The sequence below is a fragment of the Pomacea canaliculata genome, linkage group LG5 (genome assembly GCF_003073045.1).
Source record: "Pomacea canaliculata isolate SZHN2017 linkage group LG5, ASM307304v1, whole genome shotgun sequence".
Taxonomy (NCBI): Eukaryota; Metazoa; Mollusca; class Gastropoda; order Architaenioglossa; family Ampullariidae; genus Pomacea; species Pomacea canaliculata.
In genome coordinates, this window is record NC_037594.1 from 20901277 (window position 1) to 20917310 (window position 16034).

Here is a 16034-nt window from a genome sequence, read left to right on the forward strand (position 1 = left end):
AAGATTATGCGATAAATATGGCATAAAACAGAAAGAATTACACAAAAATCATGTGATGTAGACAATAAAGTTTATTACTTTCTCGTGCACTTTACTCGTCTTTCCTTCCACTCTTCACATAATAAGTAAACTTTCGTCACTTACTACACACGGTACCACGTTTCCTCAAGTGCACAGAGCGGGCGAATCTTAGTTGGTGTGGAAAGATTTTTGTTATTAACACAAAACATCAAAGATTTGTTGCCACACACTTGACCAAAGCCTGAGCACTGAAGTTATTATTTGCTCTTGTCTTTCATGACACGTTTTCCCAGTTGTCACAAAAGTTCGTGAGAGCGACTCAGGGGAGACAACAGTTTCAATAAACGATGAAAGAAGAGATGGTTGCGGCCCATACCACAAGCAGCGAGAGGCAGTAGGCGACAAGCAGGATGGTGTCTACTGACTTCAGCACCTCTTTCACCGACAAAACTCGATTTTTATCCGCTGGAAACCAGACAATAAATTGCATGTCAGAGGTACACACGTGTTTTGTTTTTTTTATAAACTCTCGCCTGCATTCAATACACCGAATTAGGACATGTGCGTGCGTGCTCGTGTGTATGCATGCCCAAGTGAGTGTAGGGGAAGGATAGGGGTAGCCGACTCTAGTTCCGGGTACTCACTAGTCTTTGGCGGACAGCAGCGTTTCAGTTCGAAGACGATGGTCCACACAATCTGCACAGCCACCCAGCCCGTCAGGATGGCCACACCAAAGTCTCGCATCACGCGAGACACGAACCGGATGTTGAACGCCAGGTACATCGCTGCAGCTGCAACACACCGCGTTTGCTATGGTTACTTTCTGGGTGGACTGTAGTGATAAGCTAGAATCAAAGCCAGGGTTGCTTTAAGTCCGTTCTTTACACAGGACCCTAGAAACCCCGACTGTGGCCCTCTTCAGATCCTCAGCTAACCCTGGGGTAACATTACCTCTTCCTCATAACTACGACCCCAGATTGCGCCATTCGCCTTAGTATTTTTCGGCGCCACTTATAGTTTTATTGAGAGAACAAGAACACTGACGACAACAAAAAAATAATAATAATAATAATAATTGTCTACCTGAAAGGATGTGAGCACTAAACCCTGAGATCCTGTGTAACCAGTTGAAAACAGGCCGACAGGAGGACTTTGGGTCCGGCCTCGCCAAACCGCCAATAATTTGAATCACCATCAAGGAGGTTACAGTCAGGCCCACTGCTACGTGATTTAGCTCTTTCTGGAGAAACAAACAAGAGCTAGAATTTTGTATGGATCGCGAAAGATGTTATTTATAAATCTTTATATTTAAATTCGTGTCATTTTATAAATGTTATTAATGTCCCTCGGCCGAAGAAAGGTCCACACACACATAAACACACACACAAAAACTACTGTGCATAATGTTAAAGGAGCTATCCAGTATGATGTCGGAGGGACGCTCCAACATTTTCCAGCGTGTCGGATGGATGTGCAGGGTTTTAGAGAAGCTGTGTAGCGTGCCAAAGAAACTGTTGAGCATGTCAGAATAAATTCCAACATGTTATAGAAATGTTGTTATCACCTACACGTACCGTGACCAGTCCATTGAGGTAAACAAAAATGATGATGAGTCCAATCGACGCAAATAGGACAGTCGAGATAGCGGCAGCCCGATGAAGCTGACAATAAATAGATAAATAAATAAAATGGAAGGCCATGAGTCCGTTCAACCCTTCAGGGTTTTTTTTAGGCTTTTAATAACGACTTAATTGTGTAAGAAAAGTATTTTATCATCCACTTTTTAATAGACTTTAGCGAAAGTTAATACATTTTGAAACATTTTGACACTTTCATTTATATGGAATTGTATGCTTCAGATTTCCTGGCTATATAACTTAACTTTCTCCATTGGATAACCTCCAGGCACTTTACACACGTCATCAGATTAATCAAAGAATGAGTAGAAAGTGTGAGTATACATATATATATATAGAAATACTGGGACAGACGCTCTTACTAATGTGTCAAATGTGATATAATTGTTGTGACATTAAGCAATTTTATAAGAACAAATACATGAGCTGAGGCTTAAAACAATGGTGTATAATTTTAGTTTACCAGGTACATGCAATTAAGTATTGCTCAAAAACAGTTTCCTAGATAATTTCCTACTGGTACTTGTTGTTTCTTTCAAAAGGACTGATGGTCTACCAACCTGAAACCAGACTTTTGTGCCTAACAAGAGGCGTTCGCCAAACCAGTCTTTATAATAGCGAGACATCGCCGTGGTTATCCCAGCCAGCACAATCCAGGCTAACGCCATCAGCCCCGCTGGGATTAAAAATAATTGAAAAATCATTCTTTAAAAAAAAAAAAGGTGGTGCTGGTCTTGAACTGTGTACGTCACATTGAAATCACAAGTCAAAGTCATACATTCATACATGCATTCATACATAATTACTGGAAGAAAACAAAGACAGACGATGGCTGTTAAGTACAGTAACACAAGATGCACAGAACACACAGCAAGCAAGGAAGCCAAGACATCTAACCATGTGCTCTGACTTCAAGAGGTAGAGAACTGCCTCGGTAAATGTCTTTCCCTTGAAAGTTCACCTTTCGGTCGGTCACTACTGGCAGATCAACGTGTTTGTTTATCACGTCCGTTCCTGACAACGAAAGGGACAAAAATTAAATAGTAAAAGGACACAGAAATAACTTTTTTACTTAATGTAGTCTACATATTTTATATGTAATATTAAATTTATGAGAAGCATTGAACTCGACATACCGAGCTTAACTGTTCCCCAAGCCAGCATCACGTGATACTCTTTGGAGAGGTCAAAGACCTTCTCTACAAACTGCAAGTCGGGTGCTGACTGGTTGACCGTGCGTGTGACCGCCATGACCGGTCGAGTAAAGGAACACATGATGATTCCATCGGCTTGCTTGATTCGAAGATTGGAGAGCTGGTCCTAGGGAGAAATAGGAAATTAGCTTTCGATTTCTGGGTTTTATGATAACCACCTTTATAAGAAATCTTAACCTCTGCTTTAATATATATACCCGCATACCACGAGGTGTTCAGCTAGTGGAACTAACGACTTTTCAAGATGGTGGTTGTTCGATGAAAGTAATGATGACGACTCACCCGCACCATGCGGTCATTGAACTGCTTGGGGTTGGCGCCGTGCTGTACAGACAACACACCGCCGTCAGCAGTGCAACTGATGGTCTCGTCGCCGCCCTGAAATAAAAACTCTGGTCATCACCGACGACGTCCAGCCTGACGACGATGACCGTCCAACAGTGTATCCAAAAGTGTTCTCTCTCTTCACTCACTCAAAAATATTTAAATTCCACCATGTGTCTGCATGTTTTTTAAATATTTAGTAATATACATAAGTATAGAAATTTATCAAGTAGCTTTCACTCATGAGTGGAAATTATAAAGCTGTCCCTCTATCAATCACACAGATGCACACACATACACGCACGCATACACAGACACACATGTAAAATGGTATATGCAACCACACAGGCACGAGGGTTTCCCTCTCTCGTTGCCTGTTCACACACGTTTGCCTATTCATACAAGGACGTTTAGCCCTGTTCTCTCATCCGACTATGAATTACCATTTTCACATCCTCTGAAAACCCGATGGAAATGTAGGAAACATTTTTGGCCATGAGCTCAAACTGCAAGAACATGTCATCCACGTGCCGGAAGGAGGCCGCGGCGAGACAGTCAGACGACTTGCAATATCGTGGATACAGGAAACACGATTTCTCGGACCCGCAGGAGCTGAAGTCCACATCATCCATACTGCTGTTCAGCTCCGGAAGCTGAAAGTGATAATCACATGACCATGAATTGGCGGAATCGAATGTCATCGATGGCTGCTGTCATGTGTTATGTGTAGCATCTTCTCCAGCAAATAGCGTCTTACCTCATTCGAATTTTGAAAAATATTGTTTTTAATTGAAAGCTAAGTAAACGACTTTGAGTCTGTAAACAAGATGTATAAGTAAATGTTATATTTGAAAACATTTTACTGAAAATTTGCTGTTCATACGCTACATTAGCTCATGTCTCCTCAGGAAACGGAAATACATACCGAGGAGCAATGGGTGATCCCCCTTCCTGACTGAGTGGGGAAAAACAAACTATATCCGTCCATCATCCCTATATCCTATCATTATCTCTGCATCCTATCCTATTATCATCACAATATCCTATTATTATCTTCACTATATCCCAATATCATCACTCAACAACTGGCTCTTTAAAAAAAAAAGTCAGACCTTGCTCTGCTCCACCAAATTTGAAGGACTGGCTGTTCTAAGAGTCGACTTGATGCCATACCAAATCGTGTCGAATTTCTCAACAATAGTTGCCCTGTTGAGATCAAGTTACATTCGTAATTATTCGTCTGGAGGGCTGAGGTAGCAAAACGATGTCAACAGCTCAATCCGCTGTAAGATGTATTCCGACAACTTCTACACAAAACATGATTTTTATGTACCAACGCTGGGAAACATACGCTAAATGCTTCCACACTAACTGTGACGAGTTACAGGTTCGTACTGTGACGTATAGGCTAAAGACTAGTGACGTATGTATACTCTGCAAGCGCTAAATAGAATGACACAGGGTGCTAGAGGGCGCCATAGGGCACACGTATGAAAAGGAGGGGAAACAATGCACTGAACGCAGGTCTTTTCCAGAAACCATCGAATAAAAGTCAAAGTACGAGGCCAGAACTAATTTTACCGGCAGTTAGAAGGGTAATTTAGTGTAAATGTCAGAAGTGTTAGGACAATTACTAGGGACGATGGAAAAGTCACAGAATTACAAATGTTGGACCCGCCGCTTGCCTTATGATTGTAAAGTCACTCACAGGAAGACGATGTCTCCTATGTTTTCTCTGGGTGCAGTCCACTTCAGTACCACTCGCTTGACATCCGCAGCGTTGGCATGGGTCGCCATACTCTACAACACAATCAGGGGCAGACGACCTTGTCAGATAGAGCGCCAGCAGTTATTTAGCAATTACCATTAAAGTCCATTACCCAGAGAATCGCGGAGCCCAGACTCTCCACGGTGACTGCTTGGTTTCCCCTGGGACTCCAGTTCCTGTTCATCCTTTCACAGCTGTCATGTTCATATCTCGACTGTTTGGTTTCTGGCACTGTCTGATGTCAGACCCAGTGAGCGCTATCAGAGATACCCGGGCTGCACCCTGTTAGTTCTGTTTGCCTGTTTATTGAAGATCATTTCCTACAAATGCATCGCAGAATTTAAGCACTGATGCCGAATGTTTATCACCGTTTGGAGAAATAATTTATAGTCCATAACCGATGAAAAAAAAATTTTTGTAGATTTTATCCACTCACTCACTCACTCACTGACCCACTGACCCACTCACCCACTCACTCACTCACACACTCACCCTGCACCCACTCACCCACTCACTCACTCACACACTCACCCTGCACCCACTCACTCACAAATGCACTTAACATTACAAAGGTAGTTGCACACCTTGTAGCTACCGTCACAGGTGAAAGCTTTCGTCTTGTTGTCATGGGATACCATGAAACTGCCCACCGCCCTCTCCGAGTTTCCCTGACTCCTCGTGGCTTTGACCTGCAGACCTCGGAAGAGCGTGCCGTTCGTAGAGGTCAACTCCACTGCCACAAAATGGAACAGAAAAGATGAAAATAAGAGAAATTAGGGGATGGGAGAAGGGAAAGCACGACAGCCCAGCACTAGCTTTACGATGGTACACGGCACATTACCAACCTTTGGAACATCTGTTTGTTTTGTCTTTTTATGGTCATCGTCATAGTCATCTAACTGTTTATCTGTTTTACCACAATGCAACACGGACTGGCGCTTACATCAACGTGTACACGAATACTAGCATGCCAAAACACAGGCACACACTAACAAACACACTCACACACCAAAAAACACAAGCACACAAACACCGGAGTTTTCTTGGTCAAACTGTCAGAGTCAAGTAATTGTTGTTTGCAGCTTGGATTTCTATTTCTTTTCTCACCTGTGATGACTTGACCTGGTGTATATGTGTTAGATGAGAGTGAAATGAAGAACGGAGATGGGAGGAGCTGTTTCTCCACCGCTCCGTGCTTGGGAAACATTGTCAGGCATGTGGAGAAGGGAGCCCCTGTGGGTAAGATTCCCCTACAAGAACAATGCGACAAAAGTAAACAATTTACCATTAAAAAAATGTCAAAGTTTCATTTACAACATCCTTATCCTTATTTTCACTATCGCTTAATTTTCTAAATCAGCTTCAGATTTTATTTTAATCAGAAACAATTTCAGTTTGTACTAACCACATCCCTATAGATAAATGAAGTAAAAGCTCGTGCACAGATGTTCATGGTGATGAAAGTCTCACGTGACCTACCCTTGTGACACAAAGATGACAAGATTAACACCCAGAAGAATTCTCTTCCCGACATCTCGGACGCTCGTGATGGACCACAGAAAACTGTCTCCTGGCAACTGTGAGGATGTCAGTGCGAGCCACTCATCTACACATTTCACCTCAAGTGAGCCTGAAGACGAAAGAAAAAAAAAACTCTGACTTCTTGTCGTTTTCAGACCCTGGAAATAATAGTAAGTTCGATAACGAGTCAGTTTATCACTCAACTCGACAAACAAATCAGTGGAAATGCGTAAGTACCTTAATCACTTGGGCGTAAATCTGTGCGCAGGTGAGTAAGACAAGGAAATGTAATTACCTGGCGACATCTGTGTGATGTGTATCTTAGCTAAAACATTTGTATAGGGTTTTCTTTTCTGCCGATTTCCCAGGTTCTCCAAATTATTTTGATTAGTCTCTTTGCAGATATCTACTACCCTTTAACATTCTCAGACAACTTTAAACAGTGAAGTGTTTTGGTTTCTTTCTCAGAAAGTGTTGTTCGCTAAGTATTGGTGCAGTAAAGGTGATAAGGTGACCTCCTTGCCTTCTGGAGTCACCGAGTGCGTAAACAAAACATAAGGTGAAGGCGGGAAGGGATCCGGGAGAGAACCAACACAAAGCCTTTCATTCTTCTCCTCTTCTTACATGCGACGAAGCTACCACCACCCGCTCCTCCCACCCCGTCATCAAGATCCGCCTCTGCACGACATTCTGCCATGTTTTTCTGTTTAAAAAGTAGTTCCTGTTTACGCTAATAAAATGAAATAATAATAAGTGTTTATTTTCTGTAGTGAAGTATCACATATGACTCAGCGACACAAACAACAAAACAAGGTCAATAGTTGTGCATGAAGGAACACAACGATCGACGACGATGAAGACGAAGTTAAAACGACAGCGAAGACACATAGTAACGGACAGTAACGACGAAAAGTTAATTAAGCAAAGGAATATCGGCATGACAGATTCAAAGAGGAGAGAAAGAGAAAAAATAAGGGGTTAGCATCATTAATGTGGACGTGTAGGATTAGTGCTAACGGAAAATAACGTATTTTTAATGTTTAGAAGACTCAAGTGACGGGGTAGTGGTGGGGATGGAGCTCAATACTTTGCTGTATCAAAGTTAAAAAGCTGGTGACAATAGGTTAAAGTTTTACAGGAGTAGATAATGTGCGCTGGTCAGATGAAGAGCGAAGTTCCTTGGCTGGGGAAAGAAAAGTTTGGAGAAACAAGCAGGATGAGTCTCGGAAGAAATGAAAGCAGAGTACAGACATCTTTAGTCTTGTTCCTATACCTTCTTGAAATATATCCTTTGGCTTAGCATGTACTTCTCTTGTGTCCGGCAGGAGACAATGGCACTCGGAGCACAGGAGCAGCAAGTCTTCCCTTCTATGTTGTACATGTCAGGTGGCCAGATGTCTAGAGTGTCCCCTAGGGGCGCGGCTTAGGTCTTGCTTTGGAGGGTTGTCAGGGCGTGGTGGGGAGTTAGGTAGTAACGGATTTTTTCCAGACTCGCTATGTATGTTTTGCAGACCTGCAACCGAGTCTAAACAAAGCCAGAGTAGTGAGGCTTCTACTCAAGATGCTAAGCGAGATTGCTATCTCCCACCTCAGTTTGTTTACCCCTTGGAGCATTACTGATGCTCTTCGTATCACTGCCATAGACCGGCTCTTTGATGGCAGAAATAAGCAGCAGACAATATGCTGCCCATTGTACTCTGAAAACGACATGTCGAGTGGATCATGACGTTCTGGGGAGAAATGAAGTATATACAAACTAAATAATGAAAGAAGCTGGATTGCAAAAGAATGCAAAAATGAACTGTAGAGGTAAGACGGTGCATCGATGACAACGATGATGATTCAACTTACAGGTCTATCCGTGTCTTTCTGTGTCATCTTCCCGACATCAGAATAATCCCTTTACCGGATTCACGGTTCAAAACTCCCTTTGAGCCTTTACCTATCATTCAATCCACATCCTTGTATAACGGTCGAGAGATGACCAACAAATGCCAATGTCCCGCAAGTTCCAGACTTGGTTTTGTGTTTGGCAGAGAGTGAGCGATATTTGATATGAGTAGGTCGAGCTCAACATAATGAAAAGGAAAGAAAAATGCGATCTACATCTTGGCTTTTTCTCTTCTTCATAGTCTGACATAAGCTTGAAGCTGAAGGCCAAGAAAATGTGTTTTCAACAACGATATCTAAACCGTATTATAATGGCAGCTGATAACATGGCAAAGACCACGCCCTGGATAAGCTTTTGCGAGGTTTTCTGCCAAAGAGTGAGCGGAAAGACCAGGGAGAGAGGTTTGTTTAGTGGAGTGGGATCGCGGCACGATAGCTAACAACATGCCAGAGAAGCAGGATGAAGAATGAGGTCCAGACCCATCTGCTGCGGCAGTCAGCAGCACACGGCCCAGTACCATGTGTGAAACTCGAGATGTACACACACCTCGCACGTGCCGGGCTTGAGGCCACCCTCTTCATTTGCCCCCACCCCACACCTTCCTCACCCAGTGCCTCGATTCTGTCGGTTTTTTTTTTTCTAATTTTTATTTACTTCCTTTCGCCGCTCTTTTATTTCATGCATTCCTCCTTCTTGAAGCTCCCGTAAAGCCATGGTTCAGTAATTAAGTGATTTTTTTACCCCCACATGAACACGATTACAGCGTTGGCTGGATGCCAGCTTATTTTATTCTGCTCTATTTTTTTTAAGGTATCTGGGGACTCCGACTGAAAAAAAATAGCTGCCTTAGGGCTGATTTCTATATTGTTATTTGTATCAGAACTATATGGAGTCTACTCCAGGAGGATGGGATGAAGATGAATCCAAGACACTAACTGAAGACGGAGATAAGAATGAGAGAGAGAGAAAAGAAATCAAAACCGAGCATTTGTCCGTAAAGGTCCAGTGGTAAGATATATTTTTCCAGTAACTGAATCAAGCTCAGTGCAAAATACATTTCTCAAATTCTGAATGGAATAACGACCTTTCGTTCTCAAACTACGCGCCTACGAACATCATCATGGACAGAATGTCAAACTTGTGATGTCATGTTTGTACATATATATGAATAATTAGCATACGGTCCTATTTCTACCAATGACTGAGGTCTTTACAACGTAAGCACGTTCATATATCATCCAGCCTCCGTGTCGTGACTTCCTGTCGTTTTTCACGCGTGTATTTCGAGAACGAAAGGAACGTATTCACCAACTTTGAGACAATAGTATCTTACAATGATATTTACCCAGTCATTAAAATATACACCTTCCAAGCTTCTGAGTCCAATCGTTGTTTTACATTTTAGAGAGCTAATTTTAATTCTAATACATATAAGTATAGATCGCCTCGAGGTTAATACTATAAATGCGACTCAAATTGTTGTGTTTAGTTACGGATTGAGGGCAGTCCTTTTCTTATAATTGTTATATTTATGTCTTTATATTATAAGATGATGCTCGACAGTCAGTAATAAGTGAACTTATTCCGAGAATTAACAGTTTGCATGCCGTGAGAAACAAGAGAAACTAAACAAAAGGAAGCCTTGTTTTTCTGAAGATCAGATTGAGTTTTGGCGACTTTCGACTTGTTCAACGACACTGGCAGGTCCTGATATTCCTCAAACTTTTGCCGGAAGGCAGTGCACAAGCACAAAGATGTCATTGTTTATTTACATGAACTGGTTACACAGACTCTGTGTCACTGATTTGTCTTCCTTCACAAACACAATGCACCTTGTAAATGTCCAAAAGTTATTTTTAAATAGCAATGTTCTACATTTCTACAGGCCGCTATGTCAAAGTGTTTATTCTGTAACAGAAGTTATATATTTACTCACCATCACATAGGTTAAATGGAAAAATAACATCATTATAGGATTCCCTGTTAATTCACGTGTGATTTGCGCAAAATAGAAGTATGTTTACATGCCTGTGGGAGAAAAACAATGTGTTGGCGATGGCATTTATACTGCACCTTGTGTTTGTGTCGTATGATAACAATGATGTTCATTCTATGCCATTTTTTTATGCGCTAAGAAAACAACATAAACAAAATGTGTATGGTTAAATGAGAAAATAAAACGTGCACATTTCAGTTTTACTTTCTAACTCTTTTGGTTTAAAGACTTTGCTCTACATCGCATTTTCAAGTTTCTGACACAAAGATATTTTAGAGGAACTTTGAATAGAGACAGCAGGTGGTCGAGTCGTCAGACTTCTCGATGACATGTGAAGTTTTCAAAATAAATCTGCAACAGCTGGTCTCAATGAAAGTTGAATTCGCTTTTTGAAACCAGTTATTTAAGCCCTCATTTGTATACCTGCTAACGGTGAGTTTTGGCCGTTTAAGACACAAAACTTTGGCTGAGCGTTCAGTTCGACTTAAGACCTTACATGCAACCCACCCCACCTGACTGCCAAAGTGCTTAAAATTCCATTTTTTTCTGGTCAGGTCTGACCACAGGTTGAAGAAAATCTTTGTTATGATTACTGCCCTAACAATACAATGAATATTATTACCTCTCTTACCGACTTGTATAAGGATGTGTGTAAACATACTTACTCGAGGGACAAGAGATGAAACTCGATCACTCAGTAATAAATATTCCTTTCGAACTCACAGAGCAGAGTCACATGACTTTACTCAGAGGCAAGTTATTGTAGATGCTCACGGCTCCTGCTTTTCCCAGCAACAGTTTGTAACAGTTTGTAACAGTTTGTAACAGTTTGCGGCAGTTGGCGATATCCGCGTGCCGCAGACCGCAGCATGGAAGAATACACAGTCCCTTGCCTTGCTGTGTGCTACAAAATGCGTCCTCTGGGGCACTGAAGCACTCAGATTCACACGAACCCAGGATGGAATGGGAAAGTACCAGTGGAATGGCAGCACGCCGGCACGCGCTGTGTCGATCTGCCTGAGAGAGAGACACGCGAGGCGGAGGAATCAAGACCAGCGCGCAACGCAGAGATGGAGGAGGGGAGTAGATGCGATATGTTCAGAGCACTTTCCCAAAAATATTTAACGATGTCTGCACCGAAAACATCTACATGGGGTCCGGTCCTTGATGCTAATACCCCGGCACTTTCAGAGATGAGATCCCGAGCAGATTGTTTGGACGCAAATAAATCATTCCGACAGAAATATGAGTCTGATTTTTTTTATTTTTTAATATCATCTAGTAATGTTTTTTTCTGTTTGACAATGTCTGAGTGGGGAGTTGGGGGAAGTGATTTTTTTATATGAAATATGAACTCAAACCCTCTTTTTCTGACGGCAGCACCGACTAGGGGGTTGATGGGATGGGTTAAAGCAGGTGTAGAAAGGTTTTATGAGGCAGGTATGCACAATTAAATGTCGGTCAATAAAAATTACTAGCCTAGAATGGAGATGACTTGGCTCAGTGACTAACCCTAGTCAAACCACTAGGATCATTGCACGATTTGGAAACCAAAACTAAGATTTTCACACATGTATATGGAAGTTCCTAAAGGAACTATAACGGTACCATCAATACAGTCAGGTTTGTTGATGTCTGATATGTCAATCAAGAATTTCTCTCTCCTTGTCCTCTCCTTTATGTGTGTGTGGTTTTTTTGTTTTGTTTTTTGTTTGTTTGTTTTTTTTTGGGGGGGGGGTTGTAATCTGCCTACCTGTGGTCCTCTGTGAGCGCTGTATCACCAACAGTCAACCATCATCTGCCTACAGTTTGCTCCTGAGACGAGTTCATAAGGTGATGGACGGAAGCTCGTTCAGAACTCACCACGAAAGGGAGGAGATGCGGGCAGCAGCACTATCTGGGCCTCGTACACCCATTACCGCCTACTTCCCTGTAAACACGGCTTTTGCTGTGTAATGTTTTGGCAATGTTTACCAGCTGGCGCCTCCATCATCCTCAGGGAGCACTTGACAACTGTTGCTGCTTTTCCTGTTGCCAAACGCTTTTCTCCCTCTTTGCATCCTCGTGTACGGTGTGTGACGAAGTGAAATGCGTTTTACTCCCACAATAATATGCGTTTTATACGCAGCTGTTTATTCACTTCCCGATGTTTTCCTGTCCACCGACCTGCTGACAGGAAGGGTGACAGGGTGTTTGTTCATATCTCTCGCCCTAGGGTCAGTTGTGGGAAATATGTGGGGGCTTTTTGAACTATGACTTATCTGTAGGGTATTAAATCGCTTTCGGCTTTTCTTCCTTTATCCGTGTCTTGTCCAACTCGAAGGCCATTCTACACAATGTTATAAAGTAACAAAGCCCCATTTAAGAGCATGAACAGTTTCTTTCACTGATTTTCCTTTCTTGATTTTCAAGTTCAGCTTAGCTATGGTCATCGACATGTTCACTTTGGATGAATTACTGCTGTCTTGTGCTCATCCAGTTTTGTTGATAATTTTTTACACAGCATGGGGCAAAATTACTACTATTACAGTGTTGTTGTTTTTATTGTGCAGATATCTTTTAAAAAAAACTAGTGCAAAAAAAAAAAAACAACTGGGAGGGGTACCGAAGATAATTTATCTGATTCTTCTTTACTTCTTTTACATTCTCCGGCAAGTTACATTCATTAAAAAATCCTCATCAAATATTTAGGTCATATTTCAAGAAGTAATACTTTTTATTATTTATTTTTATTTCTACCAAATTCTGTGGTATATAAACCTTTAAACGGATATGAAACTTTCAAGGGTAGGGTATGTTGGAAGAGTTTTGGAAAACTGTTCATCTGTACAACGACTGGCTTCAGACTTGGCAGCTAGACAAATCCCATAATATGCTGCCAAGTGGGATTTAGCGCCAGACAACATCCGCCAAAGCCATTCAGTCACAAGAGGCGTGACATGACAAACATTTCCTATTTTCACACTCTTTCTGTAGTGATCGCTTGTAAAAACTGCGGGCATCTGTTCCCTTGTCAGCACTGGAATAGGAGCCTGAAGATAAGATTTCATGGACATCAAAGTGTGAGAAACGAAACCGAGTTTGAAGAATATGACATTTACAGAGTAGGTTTATATTTCCGACAATTGAAAATAACGTGACCTTTAAATTCCTGCTTACGACTGATCATCTTTGTTTTGAATCTTAGATTGCTTATTTACAATATCAGTTTTGTTTTCTTTGGGAATTATGTATAGGACCTTTTCCTCTATCCACATTTTTTTAAAGTTGTTAGTCAATTATAACTTTCATTTTCGGGACCAGAGTTTTGTTATAAGTTATTTGTAGCTGAATTATTTTCATTAAAAGCTTAGTTTGACATTCTTCCCGGTTATTATGAGCGCGAGACATTGGCCCCGGGGCGCTGGGCCTGTGAGAGGAGGGTTAGATGTTATAGTCTCTACCCGTCTCTGACCAGCGGGTGGATGGCTCGTGAGTTGTGTGTAAAGTTGTTAGCAGACATTGCGATCATTGTATATGCTACCCTGCTTGTGGCCAGATAAGGGTACATATTAAACATCTATCCACTCACATGCTGCTTGGAATTAGTACCCTTGTTCCATCCGATAAGCTCCGAGTACATCAGGGATGGAGAGGGAATAAAACATTTGAAATCCTTTTTAAAGATGTGCTGGGACATCACCATGCCCTACCCTGGTTCGTCGTCTGTTCAGCAACCCACCCAAACAAAAATTACTGTCATCGTACTCTTGTCTCGATGACTGTCGTGACTCGGTGATAAAGCTCAACGGAAGAGACTTGAACTGCTCCCAGTGATAACAGGAGACTGCGTGAATGACTATCTCGAGATGAGAGGCTAGGAATGGACACGATTTCGCCTCGACTTCAGTGTTTTACATCATTCAGTGTGTCCCTAAGCGAGATTTGAAAACTCTTTGCTATGGCGAGAATTATCTTTACTACAATTAGTAACTGTCGCATCGAGTAGGTCTGACAAGAGTTCCATTGTTTTGTTTTGTTTTGTTTTTTTTTGTTTTTGTGGGCGGGTATTTTTCTGAAATAACTGCAGCTACAAGATTTCTTGCAAACGAATGTCGTTTTTATATATATATATTACCAAGATATGTGCATGCTACTTTTTCCGAACGTTGGAAGTTTTGAGTAAATCGTGTTTGATAAATAATAGTAGTCATACTTATTTCTGAAAGTGTCTGGGCCTTGAAGATTTCTGCAGTAGTGTAACAATGTCACTGTTGAAAACTGAAATGTTAGGAACATTGTTGTGCTGTTGCTGCACACATTGCGACCTCACCTTGGATCAATTCCCACCTGCCGCATATATTTTGTGAGTCACTGACAAGACACCTGTTGTAGTGTACACCTCCTCACTCAGTACCATCGGCTCAATACATCGGAGTGTGAGGGGAAGCAAGAAAGACGAATGTTTGTGGGTAAAACCAGAGAGTTTAGTGCCGAGCTGGTTGTTGGACAGAGAAAGCTTTCTTTTGCTCGTTGAGCCCTTTATCTTCCACTTGTTAGTAAACATTTCAAACGGGCGCCTTGTCCTTGTCTGTCTTGTGCTGGTACTGCCGGAGGTCTGGTACACTTGGCTGCTTTGTTGTGTGTGTGTGTGTGTGTGTGTGTGTTTGTGTGGATGGGAAGACAGGCATTTGTTTTTTAATAGGGACTTTGTATACCAATGTGATTCTACTTCTTCTACTATTTTAAATACTAGTATAGTACTGTTACATTATGCTATAATGCCATACTACTTCTAAATTTTATTTACCTGTGTTGGTCATTTATTCTGCACACAGTGATCCCGGCTGCAATTCAAACATACAATCAACTCATGGGTAGGACACGCATATAAGTGCAGATACACTTTCTCCCAGGGACAGTGTACAGTAATTGCAAAGGAACTAAATTGGATGAAGACATTTTATGCTTTGTTTAGCCTGTGTTATCATTTTATTTTATATTAAATTGTAATGTTATCCTTGACAGCTACAACAATTTTTGAAAATTATTAATAAAGATGTTATGTTCAATATTGCATTTGTACTTCATTTGCTGACTGACAAAACTGTTTGTGTTGGCTTTAACCTAATGTATGCTGAATGCACATGAAGACTTTGTTTGGAGTTGCGAACATCCATGTAGAGGTAACGAGAACATCTCTCTACCTGTACTTTAATGTCCTCAGTCGTCGGGGGCACGTGGTCAGCAGCTGATCACTCGAGAAGATGTTTTATCAGGGATGGGAGATGACTACAGGTACACGAGAGTGAACGACAAGAGTGACAGAAGGAAAAATATAGGGTGTGTTGGAAAGCGTGGGAACATAGATGGGCAGAGAGAGAGAGAGGGAAATGTTCACACAGCATTGCCTAGGAATGAATCAGACATTCATAATATTTTAGTATTATATAAGGATGGGTTTGAACAAAAAGCGCGAAATCAAATGAGAAAAAAGCGATGGAAAGGCACTTCCGTATTTCCATTAAAAATAGAATATTAAAATGTGCTTCTCTGTTTTCCTGCCTAATGTTACACTCTTTTCTCAGCCCTTCTGTCTGTCTGTTTCTTTCTCTCTCTCTCACACACACAGAGTGAAACTTGTCATTCGTAGGTTGAAAAGCTAGACATGACATACTAAAAA

At 41.5% G+C, this 16034-nt stretch overlaps 1 protein-coding gene across 3 annotated transcripts; it reads right to left on the reverse strand.

The window, feature by feature from the left end:
- Nucleotides 1–53: 53 nt before the first annotated feature.
- On the reverse strand, nucleotides 54–12297 carry LOC112564693 (putative ferric-chelate reductase 1 homolog). 3 transcript variants are annotated; one of them, XM_025239696.1, is made up of 15 exons: nucleotides 12126–12297; nucleotides 6444–6594; nucleotides 6072–6214; nucleotides 5549–5697; nucleotides 4905–4996; nucleotides 4309–4402; nucleotides 3640–3849; nucleotides 3155–3250; nucleotides 2795–2978; nucleotides 2556–2672; nucleotides 2219–2334; nucleotides 1596–1682; nucleotides 1105–1261; nucleotides 666–812; nucleotides 54–486 (listed from the first exon to the last, which is right to left on the reverse strand). In XM_025239696.1, the coding sequence occupies exons 3-15, from the start codon at nucleotides 6169–6171 to the stop codon at nucleotides 359–361; spliced, it is 1677 nt and encodes a 558-aa protein (XP_025095481.1). In that variant the 5' UTR covers nucleotides 6172–6214; nucleotides 6444–6594; nucleotides 12126–12297; the 3' UTR covers nucleotides 54–358. The 3 variants fall into 3 exon arrangements, with proteins under 3 accessions (XP_025095481.1, XP_025095480.1, XP_025095479.1); XM_025239695.1 differs by lacking the exon at nucleotides 12126–12297 and adding an exon at nucleotides 11038–11344; XM_025239694.1 differs by lacking the exon at nucleotides 12126–12297 and adding an exon at nucleotides 6781–6805.
- Nucleotides 12298–16034: the final 3737 nt, after the last annotated feature.